Here is a 25151-nt window from a genome sequence, read left to right on the forward strand (position 1 = left end):
TGCCTGCTCTGGGACACATCATATATATGGCAGCATGTTCGACAAGGAACAGACAAGACAGTTGCACAGAGCTGTACAGGTAAGAGAGAAGACATTAATGCAGGCACAGATGTATACCACTATCAAGACTTGTTTTACACTGAGAACGATGCTGGCACAACCCAAAGCAGAACACTGAGTGGCCTTTCTGCAAGAAAGGAGGCAGGAAGGCAGAACAAAGTCTCCCAGCCAAAACAATATAAGGAAGATCCTTCCTCTATTCATCTCAGCACACACACAGTTCATTAACAGCAAGCTTCACACCATCAATCGTGAGCATGTTTCAGTTCTGACATTTGTAAGCAACTGTGTGTTTATTATTAGTGCCTATTACCAGGTCTCACAGCTCCTGCTAGGCTCTCATGCCTCAACGACTCTCTCCTTTGGTTTGTCAGAGTTATCGTATAGCTATGGACAGCTATTGTATAGCTACGGTCAGGCTGCTTTGCTCCATGGCTGCTCCTGAGGTTCCTCAGAAATTCTCAAGGGATGCTTTTCCCAGAACATAGCAATCTTTCAGAAGTGGCAACATGGGATGCCCCTGCACACCACCACACTTACATTATCACTCTGCATAGAAGCATTAATGTAAGTTGTTAGCAGTCTGGTACAAATCACATTTCCAAAAGTTTTAACTCTACAGAGCTTATCTGAGGTTAACCACTGTTGAATAGAAACAGACAAGCTATTTCAAATATTTTTAGTATGGTCCTGTCCTGAAATTTATCATGAACATGTTTCACCCCAGAGCTCATTGCCTTTCAGCAGTGAACGGAAATGAGCCCTATAAGCTTTGTGATAGCCCCAGGATGAAGTTTACTGTAAAAACTGGAAATTAGTCCAACTAACATGTGAAGTCTTATCCCCACTCACTTCGATGAAAGATCTTGTGCCAACATTTCGCAAAGATATTAACCACTGGTGTGCTTGTTATGAGTGCAGTAACCCAAGTCATGCAAAACAGAACTGTTGAGCTGGAGAATAGACTGAAAGGCCTGATTCTCCAGAGGCGTAAATCAGAATATACCCACTAAGTGCAGTGTTGAGTTATACTAACTTCAATAGTCTGCATCAGTTACAGAGGAGGGGAAAAGCCTCAGTAAAATGATGAATGCCTAGAGGAAAAAGAAAAGCATTTTACACCTGTTGGAAAAACTGATGTTCATCTCATTTTCACAACATTCCTGAAATAAAACAGTGTTGACACCCACAACTGCAAAAAAAAAGTTTTCTTGGTTTAAAAATGTATTATAACTTTGGAGACATGATGCCAGTTTTGAGAAATGTCTTGGACTGAAGTTTATGATTCATGAAGTTAAATAGCCTAAAAACTGAGCAAATTGAAAAACTGAGCTGTGTTAGAAACCATGTTAGCAGAAGGTGGTTCTCCAACATTCAGGACTTAGGACTTAGCCAGTAACAAATTCCTTCTATAGGCATTTGAAATATCCCTATGATATTTCAAATCTCCTCCTAATTACAGCATGAGTCAACTCTCATTTCAATTATCTTCCTCCTAAATTCTGACTCTAAGGTAGAGCGAGGGTTACCAAAGCATTCTGAAAGTAAACTATTATAGAAAAAAAAATACTGTTAACAATCAGGTAGATATAAATAACTAATTTCTTATTTCCATCTCACACTGATGATTACATGACCCTTGTTTACGTAACTTTGTCCTACAATAAGAATAAGCTTGTAGGTGTTGGGAACAAGTTGCAATGTGCAACTCTGGACACAAGTGTTCCCAGGGCTCTGGCATCTTCAGTTCCTGAGACAGGGTAAGTTTGGACCAGCCTGTGACAGATAGAATTCAAACAGAAAATCTGTTTCCACACTTCTCTTAGTCTAGAGATACTGGGGCTAGAAGTTCTACATTTATGGTGTCATCACTTATTTTGGAAAAAAATAGCATCCTTTCTTCACATCACCAGTCCCTGCCAACAGTGGTGTCTGTGCTCAGCTGACTATTCTAATTGCAGGGAAACCACAGACATTGACTTAGTACCTTGGGAGCCGGAATGGAAGTACAGGGCTGTTTGCTAGAAGTGCACTGACTGAGGCCAGGTGTTCTTGGGCACCCAAGACCCTGGTAAATTTGACCTGGACAAGCTGGGACAGATCCCATTTTGTGCAGAGCTGCCACTCAAGCTGTTTCTTCGTAAACACTCCGTTCCCCAGCCTTCTGGTTCTCCTTTTCCTAGCTCATGTGGGTTCTGGTGGACCAGTTCTTCCTGACTGGATTCTTCCTCCTGTTAACCAAGAGAAATAGTGACTGTGTTGTTAGGAACACACCAAGAAGTCTAGCAATATTGCAAACGGCAAGACAAGGCTGTGCACAATCCTTGAATATCTTCCCACATTCTTCCTGAAATCAGTACAAGTTTCTATTAATGATCAAATATACTGCTTGCTGCAATACTTTGGTGAATGAACATTTAGACACTGGACAGATGAGAAAAATCAGTCCTTCTCACCTCCACAAGAATGCTGTGACAAGGCAAGCCTGCAAGCAAATGTTCAAAGCAGCTTGCAAGCCTGTTCACATCAGAAGTAGGACCTAAACACACTCTTTCAGAGAGAAAATGGTCACAAGAATGCTCTGCCCAAAAGATAATCTTCCTTCTGGCTCAGTGCATGCTGTTAGGCTATTATTGTTATGTGAGCCATCAAAACAAGAAAACGGTCCTGTGGGACCCCTACTTATTGCCTTTGTCTTTAAAGCTGAATGCCTAAACGTGCTGGCTCATGCAATACAGGCAGTCTTCAGCAAAAGTCACAACTTTACAATGAGAGGTTGCAGCCAAACACCGTCTTCCACTCTGTGGATCCATAGTCCACACATTCTGCAGTCCACAGAATTATCATTATCTGCCCTTGGTGTTTTCTGGTGGCTGGGGATAAGCAAGTACAATACAAGTGAATTGCATCCATTTGCCACAAAAATGAGCATGGTGTCAAAGGAGCTGGAAGATGTTTTAAATGGTATTGTGGTTAACTGAGGGGTATAAAGCAAGAGTTTTGATGCTACTGTCCTCAAAGAGAAGGTGTTTGATGCAGATCATGCCCAACTTTTATTTGAATGGAGATTTGAAAAGCATAGGTGATATCAGATCCATTTACAGAGCAGGGTTGGTCACCTGCCCTGGAGCTAGTCCAGATGCCTGGTGGAGGGTTACCAACCTTACTAGCGTTATCCAAAGATTTGCCTATCAAGTCCTTCCACTTTAGCTTGTTTTTCTCCAGCACCTCCAGTTTGCTCACCACCGCATCGATCTTGGAGCTGATGCTGTTGATGGACTGTTCCAGTTGCAGCACACGTTGCAGGAGTCTGGGGAAGACAGTGGGAACACTCTTAAACTTTCTCCTATGACTGACACCAAGATTTGCAGATCTCTCATGCACAACAAGTCAGATGTCACAACAGAAGCACATGTTCCATATCAGAAACTGATTCATATCCACTGTACATGTAATGCTGCACTGGGCTTTCAGCTGTAATTGTGACTTTACTGAGGCAGATCCCAAACAATTTGGATCACATTCCATCTACAATGTAATTTCATTATGTTTATTATTGTCCCTGCCTCTCCTTTGACAAGGCCTTATGGGGATAGTTTTGTGTGTCTCTGCAGCAGAATTGGGAGGCCCTGATTTTCTGTACTGTATTTATCCATGTTATTCTGCAGAAGAAACAGGTTTATATTATTCTCAGATCTAGAAGGTGAAGGCCATATAGGCTCTAAGCCAAGTATATTTATTCCCTCAGGATCTTCTGTAAAGATATCAACTTCCCCTACATCTAGGTGACTCTGAGCAGGGGTGGGGATGGATTAGATGGCCTTCAGAGGTCCTTTCCAACCTCAACCATTCTGTGGTTCTGTGAAATGTTGTCCAGGCCATCTTTAACCTGAAGCATGACAACATATTACCTATCCATGGCCAGCTGGCACCTGCAGAGATTATTTAAGAGGCATAGAAGAAAATTACTCAGTTCAGTCTTTAATGGAAACAAGCAGAGTACAGCACAGGAACTGTCCCAGTTTTTCTCTGATTTGCTCATCTACGTGTGTGCATGTAAAAAGGGACAAGCTCCCACTGCAGCTGCTCAGCACCAGCGTAAACAGTTACAGCAGAGAAGGAAGCAACAGAGATTCACACCCTTCATTTGCAGAGGGACTAAACTACCAGCACCAACATACACTTGCAACTCTTCTTTGGAGACCCAGCTGGCCTTATTGGCATGGCTAGTCTTTGCTTCCAGGTAGGCCAGATTCTCATCCAAGTTGTTGCCATCATAGGATTTCCCCAGGTTTTCAATCTCCGTATTCAAAGCAACCTAGAAGAGAGATACAGAAACTTCTGCAAAGATGGATAACAACATTGCACCAGCTTCACCATGAACAACGCTTAGCTTCAAACTGTCACACACTCAACTACTCTCCCAGCAGAGACAGAGCAGTGCTGCCTGCTTAGTTTTCACCTCCAGCTCAAAGACTCTAAAGGTCACTGTAGAGTGGCCTGTACAAAGTTTTCTCCTTCGCTATCCTTTTACCCTTTTTTCCTCCAAGTCATGTTTCATCTGCTGCTGCTCCTCTTCATCAAGAATCTGGTTGCCATCTTTGTCAAACCTGGAGAAGGTTGCTGTGATCTCTTTGTCTGTATGGCCTAGTCTATAAAAGAAGAGAAAGCCCAAGGCTCCAAATTACATAGGTAAGCTTTAACAGTCAACGAGCTTTGCTTTTGAAAGTGACACATTGTTGACATCTGCCAGTGAGAAGCAGAAGCATTCCAAATAGGAAGACAACAGCAAAACAACTCAATTTAGAACAGGAGACTAAACATGTCAGGAAAGGAGGCCTTTACCATTTCTATGTCTTATGTCATCCAGAAATGAGCTAACTTCTGTCCAGACCTTGAAAGTCACAGAGTTTAAATTATTTGTATTGAGAAAAGGGTAAGAGAGCATCCCTCAAGTTGACTCACTTCTTCAAGTTGTTCTTGAAGTCCTCAAAGTCCAGTTCTTTTGTTCCATTCTGCAGTGCTTTCTGTACATCAGAAATTCTTTCCTTCTTCAGTTTCAGCCTCATCAGTGTCCGGTTGTAACTCTTAAAGGTGTAAATAGACATCGAATTAAGGTAGAACAGTGAGAAATAAGGCAGAGCTAGCAGTGGAATACTGGTAGCTGAAGGAATACTGATGCTTAGTAATTTGGAGAGATTTCAAGCTTTCCAGAAGCAAAATGCAACACTGCATTTTGGGCCCCATCTCTAAATTAGAACCACCTCTTAAAGAGTTATCAATATGATACCCTGTGCCCATAAAAAAAAATATCCTCTGATTTTCTTCTCCTTTCTCCTCCTTTATCTGAGCTTACAGAACTTCCAGCAAGCAATTTTGATGTCTCAAATATTGTTCATTTCCTGGATACTGGTCTATAGCAGAGACATCTGTGAACTTCCAGGACCTTTGCAGGAGTTTTGCTGAAGAAAAATCTGGATGCCGCCCACCATATTTTCACCACTGTAAAATGCTCAACTCTGCAAAGTAGAGCCTGACACTTCCTTTACTCCAAATCAGAATGCACCACGTCATGGTGACTGAAGGAACTTTATCTAGTGATTGCCATGAGAAGGAAAGTATCTAGGAAATACTTCTGGTTGCTCATGCTGAAGTGAGAAGCTTCCTCCAACCCCTACTTTCTGATCTCTTCATTGCCAAAGGGTCTGTTAGCTTGATCTACCTCAGATGGGGACCACTGGCACCCCAGATGCTACTACATGAAGGGAGATCTGGATTTGGAAACCAGATTTTTCCTATGACAAGTTTCACATGGGTCAGGGATTCCAAGAACACATTTTGGGTTTAAGCTCTCAAGTAGTACAACTTGCCATCTTCATTACCTGCTTCAAGATGTCTGAGAGCTGTAGCTCATCCTTCTGGCTTGAGAGCTCCTCTTTGACTTCTGAGTAGGTGTCATTGATGATGGCCAAAAACATATTCTGGAGAAAGGAAAAAAAGAGATGGAATAATATGAAACACCTTGTCTATCCCAGCAGTTGAGGCAGCAAGAGACCAGCATAGCCATGCAGCGCTCAGTTAAACAGAAGCTATTCTCATTTAGGGGGTTCCTAAGGGACAAATGAAAGGCTGATCCTAGTTCAAATACCATCTCTGCTAGCCTACCCTGTACAACATTATTTGGATTCCTAGTTATTGTATTATATATTAAATTTTGGCACTGTGAACATCCCTTCACACTGCCAAGGAAGACAAGGACTGTCCCTTGTGCTTTCCTCCCTGCCTATTAAGCAGCAGCTAGTCTGAGCATCCTGAATTCTTACTGCACTAGTGGTATTCCCCGTCATTCTTAAGCTCTACCACAAATACTATGAATTGGCCTTTAGTCTTTCTGAGCCTCAAATCTCCAATTGCAATACTCCTTTTCTACTTTGGTCTGTTTGTGCTGTGCAGCTAATGTAACAGGGACATTCTCAAAGCATCTATATCACATCAAACATGGGGGAGGGATTGCCACGAGAGGCCTGCCAAGCACTCTTCTTGATATAGAGGCAAGGAAGCCCTTCTTGCTTACCAGGAGCACAAAGAAAACAAAAAACACATAAGTGACGAAATAAATAGGCCCAAGGACCCTGTTGGCATTGTCAATGGAATTGTAGTCAAAGTCACCAAGAATGATCCGAAATTGGGTGAAGCTGGAAGAAAGGAAGAACACAAGATTACAAAAATGCATAGACATTTATCCTACCTAAGACAGTCCTAGGCTGAGTCCTGAACCTGCCCACAGCCTGAATGGCCACAGACATAAGGCAGAATTGGGTCTAAGTCACTCAGTCTGACTCGTTAAGCAAATTTACCCCTAGTGCAAGGGGTAAATGAAGTTGAGCTGATGAGAGCAAGAGCTGTCTGGAAAGTAAAACTTCATTTCCACACAATTTTTTGTGTGTCTAAAGTACATTTGCTCCAAAGAAGAGTTAAAGAATAAATTTGGAATTTTCCCTTATAATGGCATTTTGACTCAGGACCATAGGAGCCTTCCATGGATACAGACTATGAAAACATGGGGAGAATGTTACTACAGGCCAGTGATTTGCAACCTTTTGCAGTTCATAACACCTAAAATAAAGCAAGTCTAATGAAGAGAAGATTCCTTCTTTCCAGTCACCTCCCACAGACCCTTTAAAAAGTCTGGATGACAGATCTGTAGAGCATAGGCTGAAAACTATTGCTGTGCCTATATGTCTTCCTGAACATCACACATTGCCTAAGGGAATGTGTCGACTAAAGGATTGTGTCAGATGCACTTGGGTCATTCTCTGCAGCATTTTTCTCCTCCAACTCCTTTTCTTGTGGGAAGTCACAATGTGACGTTTCTAAAAAATTATCCTGAAAGACTAAACTTAACTGTCTGTATTTATTACACAAGTTGAATTTGCAACCAGTAATAGAAAAAGCAGGTGTCCCATGGAAACTATTTTCTGGGTGACCAAATTCAGCGGCAAAGTTGGCAAAAGTTCCTTCACTGCCACCCCTTTCTGCAGGTACTCATCCGCCTATTCTCTCTTCCCACTGTTCATTCACCATCTCAGGTGCCCAGATGCATCATTTGCAGGGCTGCTTTGGAAATGGATCAGTGGAATGACTCTCAAGAAGAAGAAGAAAAAACAAAAAATCCCACACCCACACAACCACAAACAAACTCCAAATTCCACACCCACAAACCAGCAGTGGAGCCCTGTGCTGATAAGGCCTTGTCCTGCCTGAAAAGGCTGATAAAGCCTTGTCTTGCCTGTCCCTCTCACTGCTTTCTTTTTTCTTGAGGATGTTAGAGCAGCAGGACAGCCATATTAGCCACACTGGCTTTATTACATGAGATTCTACAGATCCTGAACTGACACACTGATTTGCAGTTGGGTGCAACTGGGATTGCAGACTGGTTGTCAAGCAGTTAAAATTCTGGTACCGACAGCTGAAAATCACAAAAATATAAGTATGACTTACACACTTACATGCATTTGACAAAGGTACTGAAGTTTTCCACTTGTGTTCCAAAAAGAAGGTAACCCAGCTGGGCATAGGCAAAGAAGACAATGAAGAACATAATGGCAAAGCCCAGGATGTCCTTAGCACAGCGTGCCAGTGTGGAGGACAGTTGGGTCATTGTTTTATTAAAGCTAATATACTTGAATATCTGCAAGAAAGATAGATCAGGGACAAATCCATCATATGTACGTGCCAACTAACATGCTAGCTATCATATGTACATGCTAACTAAGGCAAGATGGTCCTTACAATACCAAGGCAGTAAAGATACAAAGAGGCTGGGGGAACTGGTGGCCTAGGGTTTGAGATGTTTGCCCCAGGTGCATCACTACCTTCCTATGGAACCAAAAGCAAGTTTATTTGTTCCTTGTGTCTCAGGAAAACATAAAGAGGGACCCCTGTAAGGACTTATGAATTGAGGATAATGAGAAGCTCTTGGTGTGGCATGGTTTTCCACCATGTCGTGAGGTTTTCATTGAAATAGAGAGCCCAAACAGAGAAACTGTTTTCAGCTGTCGGGTGGCCATCAAGAAATAACATGGCTTGTTTGATTGTCCACATGAAAATCTGTCTGGATTTCTCATAAACAGAACGTACTTCTGAGGTCTTTCTCCATTCTATAGCTTTTACTCCCTCCCACTCAGGAGAGACAAACACTGAACTATCTAGAGGAAGAGGTCTGAGACTGCAGCCCTTGCACCTCTTAGACCCCTATAATACCTTGATCCAGGCAAAAAATAAGTTGACTGCATTCATGTTGTTGTACTGTGTCTGCCAGAATGCCAGGAACTCGAAGTCTGCATAGGTGTCAGGGTGTTTCAGCAGCTCTCCCATCAGTCTGTTCACCTCGATGGTGCGAAAGATGTGAAACCCAATAGCAACAATGGAGAGCTGCAAAGAGGAAGCGTCTGCAGTGACTGCTGTGCATATGGTTTCCACATGAATTCAAATGTCACATAACTCCTTGGTATTGCTGCACAGCTGTAACCAAATATGGGGATGGAGATAAGATCTTAATACACTGGATAATGCCCTGACCAAACTCATAGGCCCTCAAGCATCCCTATGGAAATAATTTTCTCCTAATAAGCAATTGAAGAGTATATGTTCACCTTGTTCTGCTAGTTCATTTTGCTTTTGGAGCAAAACACAGGCCGACTTTTGTCTTATCTGGCCAGCTTCCCTGTTCCTTTTTTGGTTTGGGCCCTTATAGCTCCCTGCCATTGCTCTCCCAAAACAAGCAAGAATCCTCACCAGAATGACAACCACATCCAGGATGTTCCAGATGCTGCTGAAATACTGAAGTTTATGGATCCGCAGTTCCAGGATCTCCTCTACCACATAGTAGAAGATGAAGACACAGAAGACAATTTCACAGGCAACAATGAAGAAGTCCCATGTGCTGACATATCGAATAAGCTTGACTGTCCGGATTTGCCAGGAGGGAATGGCACCACCAGTGGCTGGAAACTCAACCACTAACCTTGAAACAAATGAACACACACATCCTTGTAATTTGTATAATTACGAATGGGATGATGGACACTCCTAAATAAATTTTAGAGGGATCAGACTTAAACATGAGCTAACCACCAAACTAGGAGTGGAAAAGATGTGCATGTGTTGTTTGCAATCTTATCTCTGATGCTTCTCTGTTTATAATAGGACAGGTAGAGAAGTCAAGAATGACTATTGCATCAGGAAGACGGAGCCTTCTTGCTAATACATGCAAGAGATACTGATGCCTCTCAGTCCTACCTGCAACAGACCAGATATTTATGTTATAAGAATCTCTGGCATTGAGGAAGAAAAGAGAGGCAGAAGGGTTTCCAGTGAGACAGCCTACCTGAGAACACAGAAGAGATTGATATTTGCATTATACACTGAGAAATCAATGAAGACAACACGTGTCCCCCGATCCAGCCACAACTTCTCTTTCAAGACCTTCAGGGCTTCAGCACTCTCTTCTCTGGTCAACTTGAGGTCTATGTAGTATCCTCCCCCACTATAGCTGGTTAGTCTTCCCCAGTGAGATGAGCCACCCAACTCCTCCTCAGAATGGTACCTCCACCTGCAGGAGACAAGCCACAAGCAAAAGCATCACATTTCACAGGCTTGGATATAACTTAGCAGGCAAGAAAACACACAGCTATATTCTTGAGGGACAAAGGGATTTAATTCATGAGTTGCCACCTAACTCTTTATTCTGGATCTGAAGCTACATCAGTTCTTCATTGTTGATAGACTTATGAACTACTGCTTCCTGGCAGTGACATAACTTGCTGTGTAATAGAGGGATGATCCTGCAGGTTCGTAGGCTATTCCACTGCCTGCTTTGGCTGGAGGTTACTTCCAGGTTCTGCTGTATTGTTTTCTACATGCGTGCATTTATTTTGTCTTACAAGCAACATCTTTTCTTTCACAGACCAAGACACATGCAGTGATCATGGAGTTAATAAGCTGCAGTGGGGTCACAGTATAGAGAAAATCCACATCAATCACATGAATTATCATTAAAAAAATCCAAGTGTGAGACAAAAAACCTAGCACTGGTTTTACGGGTTCCATGCTATTTCAGTAAGGAAGTTAGGAGCACTGTGTCTTAAGAAAACGATTAGACACTTCTAACCTGGAAAGCAGGCCAGATTTTTTTTTTTTTTCAAGGTGAAAAGGATGCACTTCCTTTTTTTCCAGCTCCTAAATTCCAGGAGGGAAGCAAATAATGTCATGCATTTGTTAGATCTGATCCCAAAGGTTTCTATCTATCCTCATTCTCTTAAAAAGAAAAAAAAAAGATAAAGAAAAAGAAAACAACACACACACACACACTCTATACCTAAGTTTCCTCCTGTTTTCTTGATGCTTCCCCAACATATCTCACTGCCCCTCATTCTGTTCTACTTTTCGTCAGAGACACACTTGGCTTTATTGATAGACACAAAGGACTCACTGTCTCTGTCTCAAAGGGAATTCCAGCCTTATGCAAGAAACTTATTTCCCAGATCCTGCAGTTCAGTAAATCTCATTTTAGCTAGAAAAGACCAATTAGGGGCAATTAAACACACACAAACAGATTTTCTAGCCCTGAATAGTAGAAGGGGATTCACTTACGCTGTTCCATTGATAAGTCCAAAAGAGACTCTTTCCTCCTTTTCTTCTGAGTATACATCATAGCAGCCTGAGATTTCCTCCTTGAAGTCATCATGGACCACACAAGAATTGTTCTTTACCTTCAGCTGCCGCACACGCGGGACACCCAGCAGCAGGTTCTCATAATAGATGTATGACTGGGTGCTGTGAGCTGCTAGGGACTCGTTGTTGTACCACTTGGTCCAGTAAAGATTATTCAGAAGGGGGCCTTGTGTATACTGCCAGAAAGGGAGACGAGAGCATCTCATTCATAGCCCACAACTCAGAAAGCTTTTCTTGGCCTGGGCTTGAGGCAATGAGACCTGACCTGGCTCTCTCCACTCCCCAAGCTGGGAAGTGGTAGAGCTCATGTTGGCCATGTGCTAAGGAGGGGAATGACCAGGGCTGGATGGAGCTGTAGGGAGGAAGAAAGATGCTGGACAAGAGCTGGACAGGATGGTGGCTACTGGCTCCTCATAGGCCTATAAATACACTTGCTTGTACCTTGTGCTAACAAAGAGATGAAGGGCCTACACACTTATTTGTCCCTTCCTCTTCAGTGAGTGCAAATTTGCAGTAGTAGCCCTGGCACCTGCTGGGAATTACAGGATGGAAGAGAGATGTACCAGAGCCATGGAAATAGCGGGGAAAACAGTGCCATAGAGTTCATTGTACTTTTCTAATATTTCAGAAAAAGACAAAGAAAATTGACAGCCAGTTTCTGCCTTGCTGGCAGAAGTGACTGCAGTATCTCAACAGCCTTCACTGTGGCCCATCTTATTCCTTTTTAGTCCTTCTTCTAGAGCACTGTTCTCCTATTCTGATAAAAGTTAGTGCACAATTTAATTGAGCTTCCTCATAAAGAATCTACAGATCAGGCTGGTCCAGGCCTGCATTATAGACAGGTTAAATATACAGTTCCCACAGATGCCCATGAAATTTGAGCTATGCACACTGCTCGCGTACCTCACCATACAATCCAAAGCCATTTCTGTCACATGGAAACCTGGAGAAATTCACCTGCCCTCTCTGGGCCTGAGTTCCCTCGTCTGTGCGATGAGCATCACATCCCAGCAGTTTCTTTTTCCTGTTATATCCTGTCTGTTCAGGTGATAGGTTTCTGGGGAAATGGAGTCTTCCAGGCACTCACAATGCCTATCTTAGCTAGTATTCCAACTGCACAAAATCCTACAGGTACAGAGAGCTATAGTGGAGAGCCCTAGTGTCAACAGATTTCCAACACTCCTTACACTGGGCCAGATGTGTACTCACCACCCAAAAATCAGCCATGCTGCTGATGGACTGGAAGGAAATGCTGCTGTCTGAAGAGGTCTGCAAGAAGAGCTCGGACATCACTTTTGTGTAGTAATAGGCATTGGAACTTGTCATTCCATATGTCACTACAAGAGAGGAGAGGAGAGGGGAGGGGAGTCTTCTCTTGTATCTAAATACTAGATCCTGATTTACATTCACTGTCTGCATTGCTTGTGCTACCACAGGTAAGTTGAAAAAGAAAAGAGCTTGATGCTAAGCAAAAATACTTCAGCTTCTCCCAGCAAGACATGATCTGGAGAAGAGTCTGGGCAGAGAAAGCGTTTGTTGGATCAAGCCATGTGCCTCAGAGCCCAGAGCCCTTGAGGCAACACTGATGAGAGCAATCTCAGCTTCTTCACTCCCTTCTGCCATTAAATCTACCCTTGACTATTCTGTCTCACTGTGGTATCTTAGCTTGTTTTGCTTCCTCAGAGCAGCAGCTCTCCTGCAAGGCTGGTTTCACCTTCAAAGCCTCAAATGTCCTGACTCCTCTCTTTCTACCATGGTAAGGAAGAGGGCAGGGAATCCTATTCCTTTTCGCTGATCTCCTGACCTTTTATCCAAATTCAAAGGGGCTATTCACACTGAAGGTCCTACAGATGTATTTAAGCACTTAAGGGAGTTTAGCCTTGTATTCCAGCACTAAATTTCAAAAGTTCAGAATTCAGTCCTGGATTTGACCCAGAGGAGATTTCTATTGAAGAAGAAACACATTGCTTCCTGTTTATCAAGGGATTTGCAACCTTATTTGTTGTGTATTCTGGGATTTAAACGATCAGATTGACAGACTGAGTTTAAAGGACAGAAAAGACCATTAAATTATGTAAATGAAGCTCCAGGGTGACACAGAATAATTTTTCTGTGAAAAAAATTTCTCTCAGAAATTCTCTTTGGCAGAACAGATCCCATATCTGTATTTTGAACACCTTAGTCCTGATCTGAAGCTATGAAGGGACAGAGATTACCCCACTTCCTCATAGCTAAGCTCCAAGTCAGTTCATTTACCAAGGAACTTCAGAAAAGAGCAAGGTCATTTAAGCCCACTGAACATGTTGCTTCAGCTCCTCAGGGCACTCTGGGCAGGAAAGCATCCATTACCGTGATCCCTGAAAACACGTCCTACTGCTCAATGGGCACCATAAAGCAGCTGACATTCAACCACTGCCCCCAAGATGAGTCAGAGCCCACTTGCGTGTGCACATGTATCTGTTATGGTTATTTTGCAAGAGCAACTGGGACGCTGTTTCCCTGGGTCCGTGCGATAGTAATTCAGATCAGCATTGTCTGCGTATCTCTCCTGCCATAGCGGCCATGAAATAAAGGCCTTTTCACTGTTTCATGACACAGGTGCTCTTTTGTGATAAAAAAATGAAGCTTCCCAAAACAAACGGCCATTGCTCTACCTACACAAAGGCCATCAGCAGTTGGAACACGGCTGCATTAAATCCACACAGGGACAACAATGTGAACTGCCACCTGCATTATCCCCTCAGCTCCACCCCCACCCAAATCTGAGAGGGGAAAATATTTCTGATTCTTGTATTTTGGGATCCTAGGAAGTTTCTAGAGCTTCTCTCTGGTGCTTGCCATGAAGCTGCAGACAGTTCCTGGGCAGGTGCTCTCAGTAGCCCTGTGGAGCTGATGGGTAGAACCCATGCAGTAGTGCAGAAAATACTGCTTAAACATAGCCTGTTCCAGTATAGTCTAAAGCTATATTTAAATTATAATAATTTTATATAATTACATAAAATTATTTCATTTATGAGTGCAATAGCTATTTTATCAGTTAACACCATGTCTGTGCTGCAGTGAGTACATGTTCAATAAAATGAACATCTGAAATAGCAGGAAGAAGGCCAGTTACAAGACCACATATTCCTCCTCTCGCACTCTGCACAGAAAAGCCACCTATGAGATGTCATAGCTACTTACATAGACAGATATCCACCAAGAACACAATGTAGACCAGCAGCTCGCGCAGAGTCGTCTTTACATAGAGCTCTCGGTTTTCAGCTGTGTTTTCGGTCAGTGTAGTACCCCACAGACCTGTTAGGTGGAGAGAAGAAATAAGTTTGACAGTCATTCTCAGAGGCCTCATGAGGAGCTGAAGCCCTGTCTCCAAAGAATTATTGAGCTGTTGCAATTTTGTTGCTGTCAAAAGAAAACCTTTCATTTAAAACACACTTTTTGTTTCAAAACTTCACTAAAAGCTGAAAATCATTCTATTGTAAGCTAAGATTTGTCACTGACAAAAAGTAAAATACGTTGTGTTTCTTATTTTGCTAAAAAACTTTCCTGGTTTATGCTTCAGTTTCAGTCTTATCTTTTCGGCCAGTTTTTCAGCTAACACTTTGCAGAAAAATCAGTCTTTGTCACACATATTCTTGAAACCACAAAACTGCAACTCACTCATGCACAAGCCAACACACAACCTCCTGATAGGACTTTCAGCAGCAGAACTGCATTTGATACTAGCTTTATACCTACACTTCCGTCCTTTCAGCATATACGGAACTATCTGTCCTCAAATATTTGTCCCTTGCTTTCTCAAAAACCCACGCAGATTTCTTGTAGGTCATAAGACTTGATCAAAATACCTCAAGTCAATATTTCAAATAGAATTTGATGGCAGGATATGTGCCAATGGAGAACCATTGACTTCATTGCAGTCATGGCTCTTTACAACAGCTAATGATCTGCTTTCTTCACACAGCAAAATCAAGTCATTAAACATCTCTAGGGTTGAGCAAAAGGAGAGAAACATTTACTTTAAAGTGAACTTTGCCATATTGGTGTCGATGAACCACCTCACACCATTAATTATTTGTTTGTTCTTGCTGTAGTGAGTTTCTGCCACGATTGCCAAGAGTCTCCTGAAGCTGAAAAGCACAAGAATTTTCGCTTGAAAGTGTACTGATGGAATCCACATCAATAATGCTGACAGACTTGCTCCTTTCTGCAGCTCCCAGACAGCTCAGCTCCAATGCCCACCCTGATTAGCATGCAACCATCATCCCCTGCAAGCCAGGATCAAAGCTGATCAAAGGCCACACAAAGTAAGCAGCCCCTGGCAGAGGAAGAGAAAAAGCTTTTTGCTTTGGATCAAGCAAAGTGGTATAGTGTTCTGTGTGATACCAAAAGTGATAGTATAAATTGGTGTGTGTATTTGTATATATATATATTTATATATGTGTGATATAGAGTTGCAGTCCTTTTGATATTTTATATATATATATATATATATATATAAATAAATCTCAGACCAGAGAGCATTTTACACCTTTAGCTAGCATCCTCACCCATTTCTGAGCAGACAAACAGTAGCCTGCTCTGATGCTGCTGAGAAAATCAAGAAAAACCTGGAGGTCATCTGGGTTAACTCCTGTGCAGGAGAGTGGCATGCACTCTACAAGGCCCTTCACAAAAGAGAAAAACAGCAGAGAACACAAGAACAGAGACCCACTAGGTGAGAGCCAAAGGTAAGGCTTGGGAAGTAGAAAGGAAAGGCAAGCTACTCAGACGGGGGCACAAGTGAGCATTCTACATTTGAATTAGCTTCTCCTGTTGGTGTTCTGAGCAATGAACAACAAGAAAATGGAAACATAGTCTACTGCAGCCAAACCATCTGTTCAGGTTACTTTTAAATGAGTCCCTCCAACTGTAGACGAGAGCATGTCACAGTCTGAAAATATTCTTCCATGAGGCAAGGAATCTCTAGAATTCCCATTCTGCGAACAGGAGTTCCTTCGCTACAGGAGGGGAAAAAAAAACAGTGCACTCAGAAACCAGAATTCCAGGATACCCAAATACGCCTAAAAACTTGGTCCAGAGAATTGCCAGAAATTACACCTAACTGAATCACGTTCCATACTGTGTCTCTTTTGTCATTGCACTGCCTTGGATAGCTGGGAATGGAGCTCATGTGGACTAGAAGGATGCTCAAGACCAGAGAGTATCCAGACTTCCTCATGGCACCTTGCAAGGCTGAGCAAGAAAAAAAAAAGAAACCAGACAACAGAAAAATCTGCCCAGGTTTCATTTGTAATTCTTGTCCTCCTTCAACATTATCTCCTGAGGCTGCTCTTAAATGAGACCTGTGAAGCAGGTACATGCCAAGCTCAGTCTCAGGTACACCTTCTTTTTCCAAAGGCAGTGCGAACCCACATGAGAACCCAAGACAGCTGGAAAAATCTGTCTGTAGGCTGCCTGTGAGGAGGCAGAAGCTGCAGGACAGAGTTGCTTGAAATCAGTTCAGAGGTGCAGACCTGAGCAGTTACACTGGAAGCAGCAGCTACTCACCAGTGGGATGACAGCTTGTAGTCCAGTCCTATAGTTGGTGAGGATTAAGGAAGATCTCAGCAAACAAACCCAAGAGCCATGGACAAGTAACTCCAAGGAATGGTTGTTAGCAAGATAGACAAACTGTCCCTTTCTGTCCTTAGACAAGTGATTTATCCTTCCCCATCCAGTATGTGTGAGGCTGTCAGAAGCCTCTTCTCACCTGCACAGCTGTGAGCTGTTCTGCAACCTTACAGCATTTACCATCCTCACTGGCAGGACACACTGCTGCAACAGCCATGACAGAAAGGAATGCTGTAGTGTCCTGAGAGCTGCTCATTTGCACTCTTCAGTTTCAGACCTGGCATCTCAAATGGGAACTCTGGCATTCAAGTATAGAGTTTTTAAAATTTGTTTAGCCTTGCAACATTCCTAGAGCAAAGGACATTAGAATAAAACAGGTATATAAGACACTTTCTCTGAATGATCTGTATTTACCCTCCAAGTCTTGCCTAGCTGTAGCTTTCATATGAATCGATGGTGCTGGACTGTAACTGCAATGACAGCTAAGAAAGAACTAATCACAGAGACTGTTCAATTCTGGACCAAACTGTGCTGCTGTAGAGATCACAGAGGTTCTTGTGAGACCAGCAAGCAGAGCTGCAGATAGAAAGTAGTCAGAAAGAAAAAGGTATTGACAAACAAAGCCCCCTCCCCAACAAGCAAAATCATTTCTCTAAGACAGAAAGTTCCTCGCTCTACTTTTTCTGTTTTTCTAGAATTGGGACTTATGCCTTCTATGAGAAACAATTTAACAAGCAGCCTTGTCCAGGGCTGTATCCTTACCAGCAACGCACATGGATGCTCCCAACTTTTAGCCAGTTGCTTCTGTACAAGCCTACACATTGCTTAATTCCCCTTTACCTTCAAGCTAGCACCTCTGTCATTCAGCAGCCTTAAAACAAAGCCCTGTCTGGTACATTCCTGCTATCGTCTGTATTTCAGTCCTGACAGCTCTAGATTTTCTCCAGTGGACAGTTATGTCAGCTCACAGGTTAGGAGCGGGGGCACTACTCTATTTGTGGAATTCCTATAAAGAGGAAATATTCTCATTAGCAAATTGATGATTGCAGTGAATACAGGATATCCTAAGTTCTGCCATAGATTCTGTCATCAGCTTCACTGTGCGACTTTGAGCACCCCCCTCAGTCTGTATGTACCTCTTCCTCATTAGGAATGATAACAGGAGAGACCTTGGAGCTGAAGCAAGGCACATGGAATAAGGATCCTCCTCCCAGTCAGCTGAAGATGATCTCCCAGTAATGCTAGTCTATAGTGAGCAGGTTCCCAGGCTATACAGATACCCTGGGGTTTCTTCCTTCTGCGTGCCTCCCCTTCTCCAACATTCATCACTGTTCCCCAAAATTATTACCACCTTTACCTCGGATGCCTCTGAAGATGTAGAAGCAGCATTTGGGGAAAGGACTTGTCTTCCCATCCACAGCCTTGTTCTGCTGCTCCTGGCAGGGCAGTGGGTCTCCCATCTCATCAAAGTTCTCATAGGGATTCTCCAGAATGGACTTGGGGTTGTAAATGGCTCGGATCTTCAAGGAGGTTGAGGGAGAGCCATTGTAAACAGGATTATCCCAAGCTTTCTTCCCCACTGCTTCCAGTTCATGCTCCTCGGAGGCTGGAAAGTGGCTCTCAGCCCTGCTATTTAAGTGAGAAGAGCTCATGTCTATTCACTGGTGACTGAAATACTTTTAAAATTGAGATCTCTGGGGCAGCCTGTCCAGGCTGGAGTTTTAAGCTAGCAGAGAGCAAATCAGCCACAGCAAAATAGTCCGTCTGCCTCAGGAGCCTAGGGGAGGGCACAGCACCAGCTGCCCACAGACAGCCCGCATCCCAGCCGCTTTATACCAGCTGAGCTGTGACACTCATCAAGGGCTGGCACTACCCATTGTTAGGGGCTGCTGTCAGTCCTATTCTTCTAGGAACATGGATACATCCAGGAGATGCTCTCTGCTTCCCAACTGAGATACCTGATGGGCAGAGATGGGGAAATCTGCTGAGATGGGCAGAGAGGGGAGATGAAAGGAAAATAGATTTAAATGGGCTGTCCTGATTAAATTGGGGCAGCCCAGATTAGCTCCAGGTGCATCCCCAGCTGGGTTGTACAAGGACTGTGATCCCAGTGCAAATGCTGTCCAGAGAAAAGGACTGGATATTCCTAGAGAGCCTTCAGCTGGGCACAGAGTCCAGCAGAGCCAGACAGGAATGCAGAACAGGAGGGATGGTGGAAACTTTGCGTTTTGGATGCAAAGAGCTGAAACTCTCTCTAGGGGAGAGCTGCTGTCACCAGGGGGAGCTGGAGGCTAGCAGCACTGCCACAACTGCTGGGCTCTCTGGCTTCGCTTTCCTTGCAAGCATTGGGCATGCTGCTGGTAAGAAGCTGGTTTACGGCCTAAAACATGATCCCAGTACAAATTTCCCCAGCTTCCTCTTTGCCATCTCATTGCTATAACCAGGAATAGGAAACAGGAACAAATTTCTAGTCTTCATTAAAGAAACCAGGAGTGGACTCCTCTGCTTTTGCAGGTTTCCCAGGAGCTCTGTCATACCTGCTTGTCCTAAGGCAAGCCTGAGAAAAACTAGGCTCACATTAGACAATACTGTAAATAAAATTAGCCAGGCAGTATTGATATTCATCTGTTGGCCACCAGCAAGCAGCAGAGCAGTAATACCAGGCCCTGAGGATGCCATGAGGCTTGTAGCGCTGCAGGGGTAGGCCAGGTTGTGGCCTAACTCTAAGGTAACAGGCAGGACATTTTGGATGATACTACTGATAGAAGAACTGAGGAGGAGCAGGAGGACACTACTGTAGGAGCATTGCTACTGGAAAACATCTTAGGTGGGTCTGGAATGTCTGGAGAGGGATGGCAGTCATACTGCTACAAAAAGCCAAAGGCCCCATTTCACAGAAGTGGTGTTGTCCATGTTGTGGAAGAGAAAAATGGAAGCAGTGGGCTTCCCCCCTGAGGCAAAATGGTAAATAAATGTATAGCCTAAGCCTGGTCCCTCTTCAAGTCTGAGTGTATAACCTGAAAGAGGTACTTCTCCAAAGGTACTGATAGTGGTGTTTCCTGACTTTATCCAGAGAAGCAACATGAGTTTTGTACCTGCAGCACCAGAGGGCACAAGTCAGTATTTTGTCTGAACTATCAAGTTCATATGGGTGGTGTCAAAGCCAACGGAGGTGTGCAGGGTCCTTGCCTTTGGTCACCCACCTGATAATGACCTTTAGCAGCCACTTGAATAATAGGCAAGACCAGACTGTCAAAAGGCAGCAAGAGAGCTGCAGTTGGCAGGTCACTGGAGACTTGGCTGGATCCTTGGACAGATTCTAGTATTGTTAGTACCTGTTGTATTTTATTACTCATTAGCCAAAAGAGAGCAAGAGGAATAGAGTCAATGGAGTGAAGAGATGGAGACCATGTGCAGAGGTGTCCAGTACCTACAACAATGAGGGACAAGGCCTCCATGAAACACCATATGATAGATCCAGGCATCTGTTCACATTCCATGTGACCACATAATGAATACTCACCTATGTGAAAAAGTATGGATCATAGTGTTAAGGTGCTACTTGGATGGAACATGTCCTTTAATTTTCAGTGCTATTGCCTGTAGCACAGCACCATTTCATGTCTTTTTTCAGCCCAGGTACATCACAGGTGTACTGACTCCATGCTGGCCCAGTCACAAAGCAGACAGCAAGAGCTAGGACAACCTTAACCTTCTGTTATGGAAAACTGAGTCACCCAGCTGGCCCCAAAGTCATCTCATCTTATCACCTGAATTTGAACAGCCTATCACAAGGCAGAACAAAGAGCACCCTATACTTAAGGAAACACACCCAGTGTTTTGCATGCAGGTTGGCGTGACTCATTTATGCAGATCAGTGAAAGTGTCCTTTTCAGTCTGTACATTTTAACTGTACTGTTAATGCATACTTCAGTTCTGGAGGGAAATCTAGGTGGGGCTTGAGCTGTCTCTCCAGTTTGTGAAATGTTACAAGCACATCATTGCCAGGAGCCAGAAGTGTTTTACAGTCAGTGCATGGAGATATGTCAGATGTGACCCAAACCCTAGGATAACAAATTGCCATATTGCATATTACCCTCAGTAGCATTTGATATAAATGATCTGGAGCAGAAATATTTGCTGTCTTATCTGACGGCACCTTTGTGCCATCACACATTCACATTTGTTCCTTTCCATCCCTTGGGTCTTATTCACCAAACTTCAGTTCTTGTGGAAACAAGCAATCATCATTTCTCTTCTCCATTCTTTTTTTCTGTGCTGAGGTCCATTTCCCCCCCAGACTGTTTACAAAACGAGAAACCATCATTACAGCAAGATTCAGCATGTCAGGGCAAAACGAGCACGAACCCAGAAGTTTTCCTAACAATAAATGCCTTAAAATACAGCATGGGAGTGATTTCTGGACTGACCACTCACTGCACCAAGATTCCCCAAGTAGACAGACTCTCAACAAGATTGCTCACTACCAGAGGCCAACAAAAATCCTACGGAACCAGAACCACTACAGGGCCCTGCATTTACAGTAGAACATTTCCCTCACTCTAGACCTTCTGCAGCCAGAGTTGCTTTAAAAGAACCTTAAACCGTTTCTATCTACGTGGCATGGTATGAAACACTTACAAGCCATTTGTTTTGGATGACTGAGACATAAAGCTTGTCTGGCCAACCTGAACTGCCACACCAGCCCTGATCACATCAACTGTTGACCAAGTCACCTAATTCTGTTGATCTGGTGTGTTGTATTGAGGGGTGTTTGAACCCAGGCTTCGTGCTCTCTTTTTCATTGGCTTGTTTATAAGGGCAGATTTTAACGCACTGAGGTGAATCTAGAAATTTGTCATGAGGCAGAGGTAAGGAACAGGAAAGAACACAGTAATGGTGTTCTGCTGAGTAAAAGATCATGAAGAAAGATAATCTGTTTGTGTGACTGCAGGGATGGAGATTTATTTTAGACATTGCAGGAAGCCATTGGGCAAGTGAGAGCAACAAAACAGCAAAAGTTTGCCTAGGGATGAGGTGTTTTCACTCAACCTGTTTCATAACAAAACTCTTCAGTGACACAGAATGTATCTTAGAGGTGCCTGAGAGGAGGGTATATCATTGTGACCCTGTAAACAACAACCTCTGAACTTGAGTTAAGTCTAACCTTTTTCACTAGCTTGCTATGGACTCAGGTACAAATCCTATTTTGACAATATAGAATTTTTCTAGCATTGACATAATTCTTGGTTTCCATTTTTAACTTAAGGAAACACACTCCCTCAAAGGCTCTCAGGAAAGTTGTCAGCACAGCGCAAAGGCTGGGCATGCGGGAACCTCGGAGGGTTTTGGGTTCTGTTTTTAAGCTGTTCCATCATATAGTTAACATGTCCTACCCTGCTTCTTTACAAGAGATGGCAATTTTGTTTCACAACAATGGTGTAAAGTGAGGCGGAAGCCACCGGAGGGCAGCAACACCCCGTCCCTCCTGCAGCCCAGGAGCCCCTGGGTGCCCTGCTTTGGGCCGACCTAACTCTCCTTTAGCTGCAACACAAGCTCATGCCTCGTCCAGTGCCAAAGGTAATCTCTTTTCTCCATCCAGTCTTGTCCTTTCCTCATTTTTTCCCCCCACCACAAATCAGCTCTTAGCTTAGCACACACCTTGCATTCTTTTAGCTAAATTTTATGGTCCTCACTTCCTTTTGGGTTGTCCCAACATTCTCTCCTTCTAGGGCACAGTGCCTGATGCAGGACACATTTATTTAGCTTGCTTTGCCGGTGGCAGGATGACTTTACATGCTGACCTCTGATGCTCCTGCTCCCAGAGCCAGAGATTTGTTGGATTATTTAGCAACCTTCTGGCACTGCTAACTCATGTTCAACTGTGGCTCCACAAGGCTTTCTGGGTCAGGCAGCACAGGACAGCACCCCAGGCACTCGCTGCCTTGTCCCCTTTGTGCAACCAAGTTCTCCTGTCCATGTGGCCTCCTCCTGGGTTGGCTTCTCTTTGCCTGGGACTGCAAGCCCCAGCGGCCAAGAACACCGGGAATCCCAGGCCCATCAGAATTCATCCCAGCCTGGTGTTGTCTTCTACAAACTCACTCAGTGCCTTCTATACCATCCTGGTTAATAAAGACAGTATCAGCATTGCCAGCACAGTTCTAACAAGACCCATCTGCCCCTGCCAGTATGGAGTTCCCAAGATATCTGCCAACATGGTGAAAATCAGGAGAAGTGAGGGGAAAGGTTGCAGGTCTTCTGCAAGAGCTATGCAGAGCCACCATCTCTGCTGCAGCACTAGTGCTGTTATTTGTCATGAAGGAATTAGAGTTTGTTTCAACCAGCAAAGCTTGCACTAGCACATGACTGCTCCCTACCTATCAGGAGTGCTCTTCCATGAGAGACATATCAGCCAGGCTGTACCTCAGCCCTCACCAGCAGCCACCTGCAGATAGTTGTTGGACTCTTGCCAGTTAAATCCTTGCATCTGAGCAGGACAAGGGGAAAAGCCTCAAGAACTCTCCCAGCTTGCAAGACTTTCTCAAAGGGCAGGCTGCAATGCTGAAAGACACAGCCCCACCATGGTCCAATTGTGCCTGTTGGCAGAGGCTCTTCCACCCCATTTGCAAGTGCATCCTGTGAAAGCACAGAGTCTTCTGGCCATGCAGATAAGCGAGGGTAGGGCTGGATGGGAGGATAAAGCTGGATTAGTTTTTCAGATTGATATGCTCAGCATCTGTTAAATACCATGTAATAGCAGCTGGGGAACTGACACTTGAGTGTTCCTGTCATGCCCAAGCAAGCTCTAAAGGTAAGACACACCAAGAACATGAACTGCCAGAGCAATAGCCAGAGGAAGCCTGAGGCCTGCTGCTTCTGCTTCTCCTCCAGAAGCCAGCTGCTGGCATTTTGGTACTGTTTGTCCCAGTCCTGACCAAGATGCACATTATCACTCATGTGTTGAAGAACACAGTCACCTCATGAGTGTGAGAAATCAGTGCGACAGAACCAGCAGCATCATGGAAAGACTTGTATACTTATATCTGAGGGTTTGGGGCCTTTGGAGGTCCAGCCATGAGCACTGATTTTGTGAGGGCTGGTGCTGGCCAAGTCCTCGCTAGAAAGCAGAAGGGCAAGTCTCTTGGGAGTTACAGATGATTTACTACCTTTCTACCTCTGTCTACTCATTTTTTCTAATCAAATCATTGTTTAGATGAAGATCTGCCTGCAGAGCAATGGCATGAGCTGAATGTGCACAGTCTTTTGTGCAGTACTTCTATTCATTCCTGGCCATGACATTTCTATTAACACGAGAGCCCCATTTTATAGGTAGGGAAAGAAGGTAAGAGGTTAGATTAGATGGTGCATGTGCTTGATACTCAGAGATGTGAAAAATCATATGGTTGAACAAATTCTTCAAGAATAAACTTGACCAATTGAGAGAACAGCACTGAAAGAGGAGCCCAGGCCCTACCAGTCACTGGATGTTTGCACACCAGCTGTTACCTATTCCAGTGCTTCCCAGACCCATCCTACCCAACCATGCAGACACATCAGCTAGAGTCCATGGGGTCCCTGTGGGGTGGCCTCCACATGATTATGAAGTTGTGGGGGCTTTTAAAGGACACTGTAGTCCCCTGCTGCTGGTCTAAGAGGTACTTAGCCAACAGGCACCCCTGGGGCTGCAGAGTCTGGGGTGTGTTCTGTGTGCAGCTGAGACCTTGCTGGGTGAGGTAAGTTCACCTGAGATCTACCTGCACATTACTTTTCCGGTCAGGGTGACTCTCCAAATTTTAGGTTTGCTAATCTTTACTCAAAATTCCTTTTATAGAGTTGTTATTCCCAAGGCATGATACAGAGCCAGCAGACTATTTCAAAAAGCATGATGGTGCAATGAGCAAATAAAGCAAAACCTCAGAGATGAGATGTCCCCAATATCAAGCAAAACCAGATGGTTACTTCATGTGTTTTTCATATGCCAGTGTTACAAGCATGTGCCCACTGTTGTCCCCAGACCCTTATCTATAGAACAGTTGCCTTGCCAAATTACTCTCCCAATGTAGATTTAGGCAGTTGACTCTTCCTCTCTCAAACTAGAACTTTGTACTTGCCTATTTATTCCAGTTAATGTTCCAGTTAATCCCATTTGCCAAGATCTTACTGGAAATCTAAGCAGGGTGACCTCCAACATATTTTCTGCTCTTCATAGTTTAATATAATCTGAAAAATTATGAAACTTGATC

The 25151-nt window shown here is 43.8% G+C and overlaps 1 protein-coding gene across 1 annotated transcript; it reads right to left on the minus strand.

Moving 5' to 3' along the window:
• Positions 1–950: 950 nt before the first annotated feature.
• On the minus strand, positions 951–18560 carry PKD2L1 (polycystin 2 like 1, transient receptor potential cation channel). Its single transcript, XM_088528907.1, has 16 exons — positions 18266–18560; positions 14479–14592; positions 12505–12632; positions 11215–11471; positions 9950–10174; positions 9358–9586; positions 8824–8994; positions 8070–8251; positions 6635–6755; positions 5943–6041; positions 5026–5147; positions 4595–4712; positions 4242–4378; positions 3223–3370; positions 2048–2291; positions 951–1154 (listed from the first exon to the last, which is right to left on the minus strand). Exons 1-15 carry the CDS (start codon positions 18558–18560, stop codon positions 2082–2084), a joined length of 2556 nt encoding a protein of 851 aa, XP_088385033.1. The 3' UTR covers positions 951–1154; positions 2048–2081.
• Positions 18561–25151: the final 6591 nt, after the last annotated feature.

This window comes from Tinamus guttatus, unplaced genomic scaffold (assembly GCF_059628265.1).
Source record: "Tinamus guttatus ecotype Peru unplaced genomic scaffold, ASM5962826v1 Tinamus_guttatus_pri_ptg000314l, whole genome shotgun sequence".
NCBI lineage: Eukaryota > Metazoa > Chordata > Aves > Tinamiformes > Tinamidae > Tinamus > Tinamus guttatus.

Bases quoted from the DNA above. Each gene is read 5' to 3' on its own strand.
- PKD2L1 (XM_088528907.1), bottom strand. From the start codon at position 18,560: ATGAGCTCTTCTCACTTAAATAGCAGGGCTGAGAGCCACTTTCCAGCC. The intron at 10,175-11,214 runs GTAAGTGAATCC...TGTCTCCTGCAG, and splicing joins GGACTTATCAATGGAACAGC to GTGGAGGTACCATTCTGAGG. The intron at 3,371-4,241 runs GTATGTTGGTGC...TGTCTTCCCCAG, and splicing joins TCCAAAGAAGAGTTGCAAGT to ACTCCTGCAACGTGTGCTGC.